Source organism: Dasypus novemcinctus, chromosome 13, assembly GCF_030445035.2.
Source record: "Dasypus novemcinctus isolate mDasNov1 chromosome 13, mDasNov1.1.hap2, whole genome shotgun sequence".
Classification (NCBI taxonomy): domain Eukaryota; kingdom Metazoa; phylum Chordata; class Mammalia; order Cingulata; family Dasypodidae; genus Dasypus; species Dasypus novemcinctus.
Window position 1 is genome coordinate 79,861,903 of NC_080685.1, and position 15,105 is coordinate 79,877,007.

Here is a 15,105-nt window from a genome sequence, read left to right on the forward strand (position 1 = left end):
ATCAAACTCCAACATCAAAACTCCAACATCAGAAACCTGCAACTCATCCTCTGCCATGCCTTTTATCTGTGAATCCCCATACACCAAGGGTGGAGACTCAATCCCCTAATGTTGTGGCCCAATTAAAACCCCAATCTTAACTCAATCAGGCCCAGGTACAGATCAGATTACAAACATAATCCAAAACTGTTTTTGGAATTCGTAACCGTGTCAAACTGCTACACAAAGTTAGACTCACTCACTGTTTCCTATACATGGTTCTTCTATCCCATTTATTTGAACCTATAGTTAGCATTATACCCATTAAATATATGTCCAACAGATTTAACTCTTCCAGCTGATCATACACTGGGTGAGCCCTGAATCTCAGCAGAGTTACAGCCAATACCTTCTCTCCAGTTCATCAGATTGATGCAGAATAGCTAACAAAAGGGTGATGATGGACAATGCCCAACCCAAGAAGCAGGGAATATCTTCAACTGCAAGCAAGATAGTTTCATCCATCTGCCCCCATGGAATCTAAGGCCCCTCTCAATCAGAAGCAGAGTGGGAATCACCAACCTAAAATCCTCAAAAATGGAGGAATCTACAAACATAAGGGGAAGAATGCAAATATGGACTAAAGTAGACATTTCTATTCTAGTAATGGAAGAACTTGTAATATTGATATAAAGACAGTGGTTACCAGAGGTTCCGAGGAGAGGGAGTGCGATCAATAGGTTTAACATGTGGCATTTTTGAGAAATTGGAATTGATTTGCATGATAATACAATCATGGCTATCAGCCATTAAATATTTTGTCAAAACCTATAAAATTATGTTGTGCAAAGTGTAAAACATAATGTAAACTATAGATCATGGTTAGTAGCAATGCTTCAATATTCATTAATTGTAACGAATGTATTACACTAATGAAAGGTATTGTTAATGGGGGAAGGTAAAGGGTGAGGGGGTATATGGGAATTCCCTATATTTTCACTGTAACATGTATGAATTCTAAAGCTCCTTTAAAGTAAAGAAAATAATTATATAAAAAAAGAATAACTGGCAACATGTTGCAGTTTTGGATACTAAAAGTCAATATGCTATTTTTAAAATGAAACAATATACATTATCTCTAACTATACTCCTAAACAGTAGCTGCTGAGCCATAGCTTCATCAGTTATTTTTATTTATTGAGGTCAATATTTAATATCTAAATTAACAAATAGTTATTAAGCATATGTTTTGAGAAAGTTCTGGTCTCCAGGAGATGCAGATATGTACAAAGTGAAATTTCTACCCATAAAAACGCTATGGTCTAATAGATGAAACAGAAAAACATCATGAATTAAAAGGCTGTATATATTTCTATAATGGTATCATCATGACTGACTGAATACTCACACATTAAGTAGCATTAAGACACTAATGAAAGGATAGTTTATGAGCGACATCAGGGAGGGTACTTGTCTATAAGGCCAGAGAAGAAATTTATAAAGAAAATATAGCTACAAATTAATGAAAATTAATTTCATCATTTGGAAATTTGTTTTTCTCTGAGAAATATGATTTTTAATTTTCATATATGATACTTTTCTAACTTTAAATAAGCTTGTTTATAATCCTTTTTAAAATACATTATGTCAAATAGAAATGTATACACATATGCAGCTAGATGTATTAAATCTGAAATCCTAGTGAGTCATAATATGTTTGAATGACCTGGTATTTAACTGACATGTAGAGTTGAAAATAGATAGGAAAACAAAATGAATGTAATGTCTCATTTCTATTCTATAAATGAACCAATGCCATTTATGTTATTTTAAACCAAGAAATTGAATGTGTTAGCTAAGCCTGCCACCTAGTGAAAAGTCTAGAACAAATGCTTATATAATGAAATATTACTGCAATGCCCATTTCTATCTGTAAAATATTGCTTATATTTAATTATAATATTTTATATTTACAGATGTTTGTCTGATACGTTTAATTTTTTATCTTTAATATACTCATGCCATACATCTATTTCTGAGCCTTAATATTAGCCAAATGAATTGTGAATATAGAACATTTTTGAAATAAGAGGATGCAATAAGTTTTTCCCAAGACTCTTAAATCATAATAAAGCAATATTGTAATTTTAAAATAATATAGTTTGTGCCATGCAAATATGATTGTGAAAATGTATAAAGTATCTATGGACTAGTTCCCTGCCTTTATTTTAATTCATTCAATAAATATCTATGACATGCTTAATTATGGCAATCAGTATAAAGATTAAAAATAAACTATATACTCCATTTCACAAACTATTAGACTCTGAAACTAACTGTCTTTGTATCATAAAGCAGGACAAACAAATATAAGAGCATAGAAATTTGGAAAATGTTTATAACATTCTAAACAAATTTTACTTACTGAGCTAGTTTTTCCTAAAAACTATAAATTCTAATCTATCATGGTGGCTTGGAATGATGATTTTGAGTAAAAAGGAGTGTACATTAATATACACAGGTATATAAATACACTTAGATGCATGAAACACCAGTTTTAAACTACAACATTAAAAGAAATATAAATATATTTTAATCTTTTGTAAGTAATTTTAAAACATGTTAACAAGTGCAAGTTAATAATAAATGAGAGTATTTATAAATATCAGGTATCTCCTATATTTAAAATTTCACCCACATAAACTATAGCCAATGTAAACATTAAAAAAGCTTTTTGTCCTGAATAAAACAATTACTCTTGTATTTATACATATTTAGCATTTTTTTAAAATTGTGCTCTTTATGTTTGTAGTTGTATTGTTTTGAATTAAGTCTTTCCCCATATGCATACAAATGTCATCTCTTCAATACATCTATGATTCTTGGTGACAAGTTAAAGACAATATACCTCTCTCTTTTTTTTTAAACAAGTTTTTCTATATTTTTACAGCACTGAAGCTGCAAAAGTCTTTTAAATGGTCTCCTCTTACTTACTCTTGCTTTCCTCCAAACCATTCTCTACCTTGTAACTAAAATGATCTTTTAAAAAACTTCTCAATCCATCAATGATTTGAAGATCGACTTAAGAACACGATCTACAATAAACGATTCCCTTTTCACTCATATCACACCAGTGTTCCCTTTACTCTGTTCCAAGTCCTTGACTATGCTGCTTCCTTAGTACCTCAGAGCTTTGGGTATGCTGCCCCACCTGAATATTCTACCCATCTCTTTGTCCACTTAATTCCTCAGGGAGGCATTCCCTGACCCTGCTAAGATATTTCTGTTATCTGGGTCTATTTAACACTCTACTCTTTGTCATGGGTACAACACTTATATTGCTCTAGTTACATCTTAGAATGACTTACATAATATTTTCCCTGCTCCTGTGGCCAGGAGATGTGGGCTGCATACTATAGCCACAGTATTCTGTATACTCCCAAACACTAGATACTCAAAAAATATTTCTGTGTCATTTGGAGGTGGTTTTAGAGTTCAATCAAACTAACATAGGAATACCTCTATGGCTTTCCAAAGAATTGATAGATCTATGACTCATTTGAATATTTCCAGTGAATTGAGAGAACACATTATTTTAACAAGGCTGGTCAGCTACATTTAGAAAGAAAAAAGAAAAACATCTTCATATGAAAACAGTATCAATCCTAAGGAACTTCTAAACTAAATGACTTCTGGAATTTTACTGTTCATATTGCGCTAACAACTACTTAATCACATACCCATCTGCACTAAAACTATTCTGTGAGCTAGTCAGACAAACTTTCACTGTGCCTACAGAAAGTTTTCTCATCTCTCTTTTCTCTTGACATCCAAACTTAGGTTATAGGCCTATATCTGCCATTATTTTGCATTTGGGCTTAAGATGAGCTAATAAATTGCTCTCAGTGTTGCTTTCTTTCTCAAGAAATTAAGAATACTGAGAGATGCCATCAAATTAAACATGCCAAACTTTCTTAAAGTAGGACATTTTGATAGGCCAATTTGACATAGTCATTTTGAACTAGTTTTTAATGCAAGAGACATTCTGACCTGCTGGTTTCAATTAGTTTAGACAATATATCTTTATCAAAATGTGAAAAAAATACAGTATTTCCAAATGTACTGATTTTCCTTGTTAGGTAAATTTAGTGAGAAGTTTATATTTGAAAGTGAGGAACTACTTTTCTTTTGATTTAAAAATCAGATAATAACTTTTGGGCAATCTTAGTTCTGGGAATTTTCACTTGAATGTTTTCTCCTATGGGTGTAAATGCAGCCCCTTATGCACAAGTGAAGGAAAGGTACAATAGGATCTGACTTCACAAAGACTTTATCTCCTAATATCTCTGGTGTTCTGAAATGGCCACTGGGGAGATAGAGTGGGTTATTTGTTTAAGTGCTCCATCTGAGTAGAGGAATGGAGATCATCCCTTCCCCAAGGAACATGGATCCTCTTGGACAAAGGTTGTACCAGAGGAACTATAAAGGGCTACTAAGAGCCCACAAAGGGGAACACAACATGAGAAAAGAACATATCTAGGCTAGTGATCATTAATGGCCTAGGATGTTGGGGCAGGAACTCTTTGTGGCTCAGAGCATGTCTGTGGCTGAAGGATCCTCTTGGTCCAGATATCCTGGCTCAAACGGGAATGTTCCAGAAGCGCTCATTAAACATCTGTGTGAGGAAACAGATGTGGCTCAAGCAATTGGGCTCCCATCTACCATATAGGAGGTCTCGGGTTTGATACCCAGGGCCTCCTGGTGAAGGCAAGTCTGGCCTGTGTGGCAACCTGGCCCAGGTGGCGTGCCAGCCCATGCAGAGTGCAGCCCCATGCAGGAGTGCCTTCCCACGCAGGAGTGCCAGCCAATGTGGAGAGCTGATGGAGCAAGATGACAAAACAACAACAACAGAAAGAGACACAGAGGAGAGACAATAAGAGATGTAGCAGAACAGGGAGCTGAGGTGGCGCAAGAGAATGATCACCTCTTTCCCACTCTGGAAGGTCCCAGGATTGGTTCCCAAAGCCACCAGAGAATACATGCAGACACATAAGAACACACAGAGAAAGGACACAAAGAGCAGATAATGAAGGGAGGAGGTAGAAATTAATTAATTAAAATAAAAAAAATATATATATATATATATTTTTTTAAATCTGTGTGTTAAAATTTTGAATGTTATACACTTGTGCTATAACTTTGGGTGTTGGCATGTGGAGAATATCCCTGGGAAGGTATATTCCAGAAGGAATGGCATCTCTCCTAAGCACACTTGCAGGAACCAAATTGTAAATGCATAATTGCCACAGTAGACAAGGACACATTGAACTTTGCAGTTTAATTTTCACTTATAAGACTATGTTTCAGTTATAGATGCAACTCAATGAGAAGGAATTTTTCCTTTGTCCCAACTCTTTCTCAACTCCTCCCTTGCTACACTCCTATACCTCCATATACTCTGTAAGTGAATTGATGAGATTCTCCAGTTTTACCTTTGATCATTTTGGACTGAGTAACCCTGTAAGGTCCTTGGCTAATAATGGGTAGAGTAGAAGCCTGTCAAATGAAGTTGCATGTCTGAGTAAGCTGGACAGGTAAGAGCTCAAAGGATCAATTTAAGCTTCTGAACAAAAGATTTAACCTTATTTGCATTTCAGTCTTGTAATGGAAAGTTAAGAATTAACAAATGATTATGACTACTAAATTGTTAAAATGTTTTTCCTACTTTTTCCAATATATTATAGAATAGCCAAAACTTAATAACTGAAATTAATGAAATTCACTAGACTGGTCTCATCTTTGTTTACAGTTATTTCAAACTAGGCTTACCCATGTGTATAATTGCTATTGTAATAGGTATTGAAAGGATCATTTCCAGAGGGTTATTGAAATTAACATCTATAGTAGAAGCAATGTTGACAAAAGTTACAGTGAAGCAGGAACAAAAATTCTCAAAATGCTAAATATAGCCTGTGCACTTTTCACTAAGATGAGGATTTATTATTATCTTGAAATAAAAATATTTCAGAAAATATACAGTAAAAGTTGAACCAATAAAAACTTCACTCTAATAGAAATAAATTCATAGTAAGTTGAAAATTAGAATGGCATGTTCCATCAAAAAGACCTAGAATCTGCTCCTGTTACAATAAGTATTACCTTTTTTCAAGTACGGAATCAAAAAGCACGATTTTACTTAATTCATTGGCTATAAATCTCACCCCTCATCATTAATTTTATACCCTGTGTTTTGCTTTATATTCTCTAGAGAAAAAAATTGCTTATACATCTGTTATGTATTTTGAACATGTGCTATATAGTTTAGATATAGTACTCAATATAGTTCAATAACTAATGAGCTATATTCTGAGTGAAATGCCTTGCTATAATAACTTCAGAATGTGCATTCCTTCTTCTGGAACAAGAAGTTCTTACACAAGTTCAGAGTTAATCTTATTTAGTACTTACTTATACTTTCATTGTATGTGACAGATTCTTTATATACCTCATTTTGATATCCTAATGCTCTAAGATGGGTTGAATATTTTCCACATGCATTTTATAGGTGAGGGAAACTATTTTAGTGAAGTTAGGATTTGTGTCTGCTGGAGGATTTGAAGCCCGTTCCTTAGGAACCTGCAGTGTCTAGGATAGAGGTTGTTCCAGATGAAGTTTGCTGCTATATGTATTTCCAAGATCTGTGGATTTTCCACTCTGATGCATGAAAGTGATAATTATGCTGCTAATAATTATGTTAGCTAACATTTATTTAGTAATTAAAAACTACTTAAATCTTGGTCAATTTGTGACTAAGCCACTGAGGCTTAGAGAAGAAAGGCAATTTACCTACGATCATACAATAAATATTCAACCATGCTGGGACTCATGTTTAGGCTCTCTGCACTGAATTCTGAGCTCAAACTATAAAATGAGATAATTAGTCTCAATATATACTTTACTACAATGTGAAGGTATAAAGGTGGAGTGAGGGAGGATGATGTTAGGGTTGAGATTGTTTTATTTATTTTCATAATTTGGTAACTCAGGTATTTCCTCTAGGCTTCTGCAAAACTCAAAAAACTGAAATAGGAATCTTTCAGATATTTTAATAAAATGGTTTTAGGGATAATCATTCCAAGTGATATAGATGTCTTGATTTATAGACAATTTTGACTTTGCTTCCAGCATGGGTAACTCGTCAGTATTGCTCATTTTACTCAAATGTGGAAATAAGCAAGAATAAGTTTACATGGGTAAATTACCTGTTCGCAGACTTGCACTCATTCAATCCTATTTACAATGGTATGTAAACGCAAACCTTTGGTCACTACTAGTCATGTAACCAAGAATTAAACATAGAGGTTTATCAAATCACGACTGCTGCACGTTTGGAACTAAATTAGCATCTGTTTTATGATCAAATGTATAAACAGGTGAACATAAATTTGTGTCAGCATCTCACGTTCATTCCTTACATACAGAGTGTTTCAATATCTTTGCCCCTAAGTAAATGAGCAGACTGAGTTCAGACACTTACCTGAAAAGTGTCTGGACATTTACAATCGTTTTGGCATCTGCCATGTAGTCTTCCTCAGCACTCATAGTACTCTCCTTGTCCACCACCACCATGTTGGCAGCAAAGGTCACTCCACACCTGAGTAAATCATCTAGGCTTTTATAAAAACCAACAGAGAAAAAGGGACTTTAAATAAATCACAGGATAGGATCAGTGGTAAAGCTTGCTTACCTCCTGAGCCTTATAGATTGCACAGAATGAGCACAGGTAGATATTAATGGAATGATTATTTTTCTTTCTGTAAAAGTTGTATGTTATGGAGTAGTTTGGTTTTATATAGCCAAAAAACAAATGGATTATTATATACATAATTGTTGTATTTAGGCCTACAGTTTAGCCAACCTAAAGCTTTGAGCAAGTGATTGAATAAACTGATTGAATGAACTGACTGTATGAAGAAATTGCTAAACTAGGACACAAATTTCTATGAGTTATCACTGATAAAACCTTGCCTTGTATTCTCCCAATTAAAATTTTTTAAAAGTTACTATTAAAGCTGAATGAGGAAATTATTATACTCACTGTGTTGTATAAACTTGGAAAATAGGACAGAATTGGATAAAAGAAACTCAATTTGAACAAGTACAAGTATGTTCAAGGGATCAAGTTGACTGAAAACAAATATGAAGAGAGGGGTAAATTGATTTCCATATCTTCTGATGTTAAATAGAAGTGCAAATCTTTAAGGATAGCAGTTCCATTTAGATTATTAAGTTGATGACTCAAATTCCTAAGGAAGTTCATGATTTGTTAAGTTAGCAAAGTCGCATGAAAGGGAATTATTTTCATTTTATGGGAAGGCAGGAGGCAGGATTTCTTACTCTGTTATAAGGTGAGAGATTATTACAAAAGCCTTGACTCCAAGATCTCCAGTAGTGCAGAAAAAATCTTTTACTTGAATCAAGAACAATGTTTTGTGGTAGAGATTTTATGGCTAAAACTATGGAAACAAAATGTTGTTCCATATAAATTTCCTATGGTGGAAAGGGCCAGACCAAAACATCCATCCAATAAGAAGACCTTCAAGTTTAAATCCCTAGGAATACTTGGTTCTTCCTTTTATATAGAAAATTCTGAACTGCTTACATCTATTAAAATACATTAAAACAGAAAGAGCTAGATGGAAAATGAATGTGAGCTATTTCTCACTTATGGACTATAAAAATGATACCTAAATCTTATGCTTTCAAAGACCATCTTACAACTCTTAAAATCACTTTCCCATATTTCAATTTTTGTCCCATTTAAAAAATATTTCTTGTGATTTTATTTATAGGAAAAGGGGGATAATGTGATGGATGCATAGCTTTATTGGCTAAGGATATACAGATAGAAGTTAGGATAGGAAGGATGAATATGTTATCAGCAACAATTTAATGAACTTGAAGTTAATACATGACAAAAATTTCACCAAGAAAATAACTGAACTAAGAACTAACAGCTCTCCATATCCATATGTGACAGTTAATTCCATTCTGAAATTATTGGCTGTTATAGTTTAGACAAAACCTTGACAAATTATTTTAGCAATTGTGAATAAAAATAAGTTCAAATGTATAGAAAATACAAAAAATTGGAATGCCATTTCATTTAACTTTCTACTTATTTACTGTTTATTACATTGAGTCTTAATTTTTGTGTTTGTTTGTTTGTTTAATAGGCTGCCAACTTAATAGTAGAACTCAAAACTATCATAATTTCTCCCCACTACCTTATCCGACAAGGCAAGTCTTATTTTTGCCTAAGTGATTACTTTCACAGTCCGGCCACCAGATGGCTGCCTACTAAAGAAATCATTATGGAGGAAATAAAAATTAAAAAACAAGAACCCCCCCTCCCCCTCAAAACCTAATACAGACAATCTAAGTGACAGGAAGTTTCCCTCTCTGCCCTCATCCAAATCCCCCTTCCTAAAGAAGGTAGAACGTGAACATATGAATGTCAGATAATGTTGATGACGTTTTTTATTTCACTCATAGAAGTCTGTTGTTTTGCTTTTGTAGATATTTTCAAATATACCCAAACAAGGTGAATTGTGTGGTGAATTTCCATGTGCCAGTAACCCAGCTCCAATAATTTTCAAATCATAGCCAATTTGGTTTCATCTCTATTCCTAGAGTTTTGATGTTCTTAGTTTCATTCACTTATATCAGAAAAGGCAGATAGATGGTTTCACCTTTTCTTTTAAATATATTGTTTTTCTAATGAGTTTTAGGAGAACACTGTTATTTCAAAGTAACAAAGAATAAGTGTTTACATTAGAATTCCACTTTCATGGATTTAAATACTAATTTTAATACCATTTAGTTAGCTGTTTAGTAATTTGACAACTGATAATGAAAATGATATTACTGTAGAATGGAGGCTAAACATATTTTATTGTTCTATCTTTAATGTATCTGCAGTCAATAAGCACTTTCAAATTTATAAAACTTTGTTTTACAACAATCTCAGAATGAAATTCAAGTAGAAAAGTTCTCAAATGGTTAATTTTGATGTTTTATTTTGATGACCCAGTTGAAACATTTTAAAAAATGGAAAAGTGACATATATTGTAAGTTATTACGAGTGTATCATTTTTTGACATTTTAAAAAATATTTTGTATAATGTCACCTTGATGCATACATATGTAATTATATTTTATCCTTAATGTATCACACATATTTGCCCTTTGAATTAACTAATATTTTAGAAATTATATAGACTCTGATATATGTTTTAGACTAATGTAAACTCTTCAGGAAATGCTCAGATTTATACAACTGATTTTTAAAATGAGTATTTGTAAATTATTTTGAAGATTTCCAGAAGTAATGGCTATGATATCAATTCATCACACTGTTGGACTTGTAGATTTTATCTTCCACTATGTCTATACCAATAATGTTATTTTTATAAAAGAAATTGAATAGCTTTAGAAACTGAGCAAAACTGACAAAATGACATGCAGCAAGATTCAATTTCAACACTAGATTATTGCTTGGGAACTTTAAAAACAAGATGTATAACACAAGAACATAAGCTTTACATGCAAATTAGATCATTTTCATAATACTGACTTGACGAAGTACATTCATGCAGTAACAAGGCACAGCACAGGACAAACCACAGGACACTAGTTATTGTGCCAAAGATTGTGTCACCTACTTGTCAATAGAGCCCACCATGTAGTAAACCATTGGAAACCAACAGATTGCATCCAGAAAATGCATATCTGGCCTAAGTAGCAGATGGGTTACAAAATGAAACACAATGTCACAACAGTGGCAGTACTTCTAGGGAAAGAAGTAAGTTGACTTAATTTGCATTTCTAAAATTAAACACTGTTGACAAGATTAATTTTAGCTTTTTTTTTTCTTTAACATTAGTTAGAAATGGTCATTTGTACTCATTATGAATAAGAGAATGTACTCAGAGTAATAAATACAAGTTGTATTTTAGCTTTGTAAATCAGAAACATTATGGCATAATCCAACAAAAATACTGACTTGATACTCTCAATTATGATTAAAGCTATCAGAGAATTTAAAAAGTTCTTCATGCAAAGGAGACCTTTTAAAATGAAGAATTAGTAATTTTTTCTTAGATGACTCTAAGCATAGGGGACGAAATTACCATCTTATTATGAGAATTTTATTAAATATATACTGTAACACTATCCTTTAATATATAAATATATTAATAAATATATTTTTGCATTATAGTGTACGATTAGTGCAAAATATGTATTACATAAAATTAAAATTAAAGTAAGTCACATTTTAATTTATTGATTTACTAAATACTTAACGAGAAAATATTTATTATTGCTTAAATATTTGCTTATATGCTTATTAGGGGAAAGAATCATAAAGCTGGAAGCTTCCTCAGAAATCATTTTATCTATTGCATTCACTTTGCAATATTTTTAATTCATTCCTGCATCTATTCATTTAGCATATATGTACCAAAAATTTTGTATAATAGATACTTTAACATACTCAAGCATTGCAAAAAATAATGTTAACTTATAAGAAATCTGGAGTCTTTGGGTATGTACACGAAAAAGCATGGAATTAGAACATGTTTTAATCTGAAAAACTCATACATTGCACTCTGGTCTGGGAGACAGAATTGGAGAATATTTCACAGAGGTAATATTTAACATGGGTGCTGAAAGATGAGTAGCAGTTTGCCTACTATAAGTGGAGAAGGAAATCCTAGACAAACGGAATTATAGCACCTATATTTTCCCAGATGTTTATTCTAGTGAGATCAACTGTGTTTCTCCTTTACTTATCTTTTACCTGTTGATCATCTTTCTATCTCTTTACATTCTAAAGAAAAAATACTCAACAGAAAGAAGCATAAAAAAGAAACATTCCAAAGCATATCACTGCTGTAATTTTCATTAACTGCCTGCCTTCATTAAGATTTTGAATAACTTTTTATTATTATATCTTATAAATGCACCACAATTCATTTAGAAAATGTTCAATTATTGGGTTTATAAGTTATTTTCAATTTTTTGCTATTAATTATTGGAGCTATAATTCATCCCCAGTATTGTCTATTATATATAACACTGGCATGGACATCTTTGGATAACTCTTTAAAAAAATATTAGTTTTTATCATTTACCCCCAAACACTCATTATATTAGTGAATTTTAGTGAATCAAACATTTTAAAAGTTCCTGACATTTGTTGTTTTCTACAAAAGTTACAACAATACACACTCCCAGCACTTTGATAGTGTCTCTGGTAGAGACTATTGGTTCTTTTCTTTTGGGACACTTCCCTGTTTCTTCAAGTTAGGAGGGCCATTTAGGTCAATTTAATTGGCGCTACAAGACCCTCCAAATCTCTCTTCCTTTGCCTTGGTAATCATGAAAGCTTATCTGAGGATGCAAGAACCACAAGACTGGTGCATTCTGGATTGCTGAGTCATTGTATGGAGTCACTCGAACTTGTAGTGTATTTGTGTGGCCAGAAATAGTCCACTGCTGTTTTGCACCACTGAGATTTTAGGGTTGTTCGAACATCTTTTTACTTATGTCTTTTTCTTTTTGTGCCTATTTTTACTGTATTTCTCTTTGTTCCCACTTTTCATAGAGCCCCAGTCAGATAAAGTAAGTATCTTAGGTGCCCATAACTTTTGCGTGGCATAGTTGGGTCCATCATTTTTCATTATTAATTACACACATATACACTGGCTGGAATAATCTCCTTTTTAATCTGACCCATCTTGTTAGGTTCAGATCATTTCAATTTCTTCGTGTTATCTTCTCTGACCACTTCTTGCAACAGTATTTAATATCTATCACTGATCATTCAGTTCATTACAGATATTAAACATCATCTGAGTAACAAGATGTACTGGGGTCACTAGAGACAAAGCAAGTCTTCATGTTTTATCAACTCGTCTGTTAGAGTTAAAACTAAAGATAAGAACTTTGAATTTTTTTGCTTTATCTGGTAGATATCATTAAACATACATGGCCATCAAAATTACTGCCTTGGTCTAGGAAACTCATGAATTTTAGTCACATGCAACTCTGAAATTACAATAACATCTGTATTATGACAGCATGGTTCATCCTTACATAAACTCATCTAGGTTACAAGTTAAATTAAATCCCTTGAAACCTGGCAAGTCCATAATCTGGAGAAATCAATCACATCTAATGTAGAGTGTCTAGTATGCCATGATGTTTGCAAAATTTACTCTTGTATAATATATACGCTCAGCTGCTACAGTTACTGATAAACATGGTTTAAAAGAGAACCTTAAATGCAAAAAATAAACCAGTTGTATATTTACCTGTACTGGGCTTGCTCAAATAAATAAATTGAGCAACAGTTATTACAGCACAAAAATACTTAGTAGTTAATGAGTAACATAAATGGTATATGATGCTCTCAATAGGCTCATCTTTTTGTCACTGGGAGACAATTAATTTAAGCATAACCCTCACAATACCAATTATATTATTGTAAGGTAAGTATTAAGAAACCATAAAGCAAAACCATGAAATAAGCATAAAAATAGGTGATGTCCATTTCTTATGCAAGTACCCAACCCAACAAAGTACAAATGAATGAAGAGTTTAAAGTAGAAAAATGAAAACATAAAAATAATAGAATAAAATATATGCATATTTTAATTTGACTGCTAAACTGAGAAGTCTTATCTACACTAAAAATTACATTAAAAAGAAATGATGAAAAAATTGATTTACCTATATAGGCCCTGACAAAATTTTTAGTCTATAAAAGACAAATGTCAAACAAAAAAAAGTGTTACTTATACAAAGTTCATAGATCAAATTTGCTTAATATACAAAGAAGTCTTTCAAATCGATAAAAGAAAGATAAATATAACAAAACTGCATCTGGGGCATAATTTATATGTAAAGACCAAAGCAAAACAAAACAAAACATGCTTAAACTAATCAGTGGTAATAGAAGCCAGAATCAAAATATAGAAAAAGTAACTAATGCTAGTAAACAGAAGAAAAATGAGCACATTCCTGAATTAGAATTCTAACTATAATTCTATTAAGAAAGATGATTACTATGAGCCTAAAACCTCATATCCTTATGAAAACTCATTATAACAAATGCCATTATGTGTAAATTGTGTAGAAATTTTCCACTATATGTAATTAGATAGCGATGGCTAGGATATGAAAAAGTCTGTGAATTTGTATGGGTCTGTAAGATTTAGGCCCATTGTTTCTTCCCCATATAACTAATAACTGTAATAAAATAAACTTCTTTAGTTCAAATTTAAAAAATAGTGTAATTAATTTTAAAAGTAGTTAGGATATCAATCTAACAAATATTTTTTTTTACAGATAAAATTACAAATTCAATCTTGTATGGATAAATTTTCACAATTATATGCCTTTTTTAAACACATTTTATTTTGTTAGGATTTCATAATTCCATTTTTAAGTAATTTGTTTCTTAAAAATACTAGTAATCTAATTTCAACTACTTGAAATAAATTTCCTTTCCTTTTTTTTTTTGTTAATTAGATTTTTACATAAATCCATCTGTCAGTTTAGATAATGATGGTGGTCTTTTTTTTTTAGACTGGCAAATGGCAAAATGACATTATTTGTCTTTCATGAGCTAGATATTGCATTAGTACTTTATATACACAAGAATATGTTAAGAAACATACCAATTTTACACATGAGAAATCTGAGGCTTAGAGAGTTTTGATAATGTATATTAGGCCTAGAAGAAGTGGACCTTAGACCTTATCTCATATCTGAACAAATCCGAGATTTAATTTTTTTAATATGAGCTCTGACATATCTAGAGTTTTGTCTTCACTATTGGACTGAGTTGAAAGTAAGTTCACTTGGCACTGTATTTGAAAAAAAAAGATTAATCTAATAAATGAATAGTATGTTAATCTTTGTAAAATTTAGAGCATAAGCTTGGATCTTGCACTTCATCTTTGTGTGGCTTTGGGTGAGATAACCCCAAAATTTTTTATTCTCTTTTCTACCTATACTATGAAATAGTTTTATCAGATGACTCAATTACCTTTATTT

At 32.1% G+C, this 15,105-nt stretch overlaps 1 protein-coding gene across 14 annotated transcripts in view; it reads right to left on the minus strand.

Moving 5' to 3' along the window:
• KCNT2 (potassium sodium-activated channel subfamily T member 2) overlaps nucleotides 1–15,105 on the minus strand; it is a 452,321-nt gene that overhangs the window by 99,052 nt on the left and 338,164 nt on the right. For 10 of the 14 annotated variants that reach the window (XM_058274895.1, XM_058274893.2, XM_058274902.2 and 7 more), the window contains 2 exons: nucleotides 10,704–10,775; nucleotides 7,517–7,651 (listed from right to left, as the gene is read on the minus strand). In XM_058274895.1, coding sequence (XP_058130878.1) covers nucleotides 7,517–7,651; nucleotides 10,704–10,775 — 207 coding nt within the window. The remainder of the gene's footprint in view (nucleotides 1–7,516; nucleotides 7,652–10,703; nucleotides 10,776–15,105) is intronic. The other 4 variants (XM_058274897.2, XM_058274894.2, XM_058274898.1 and 1 more) reach the window with 1 other exon arrangement.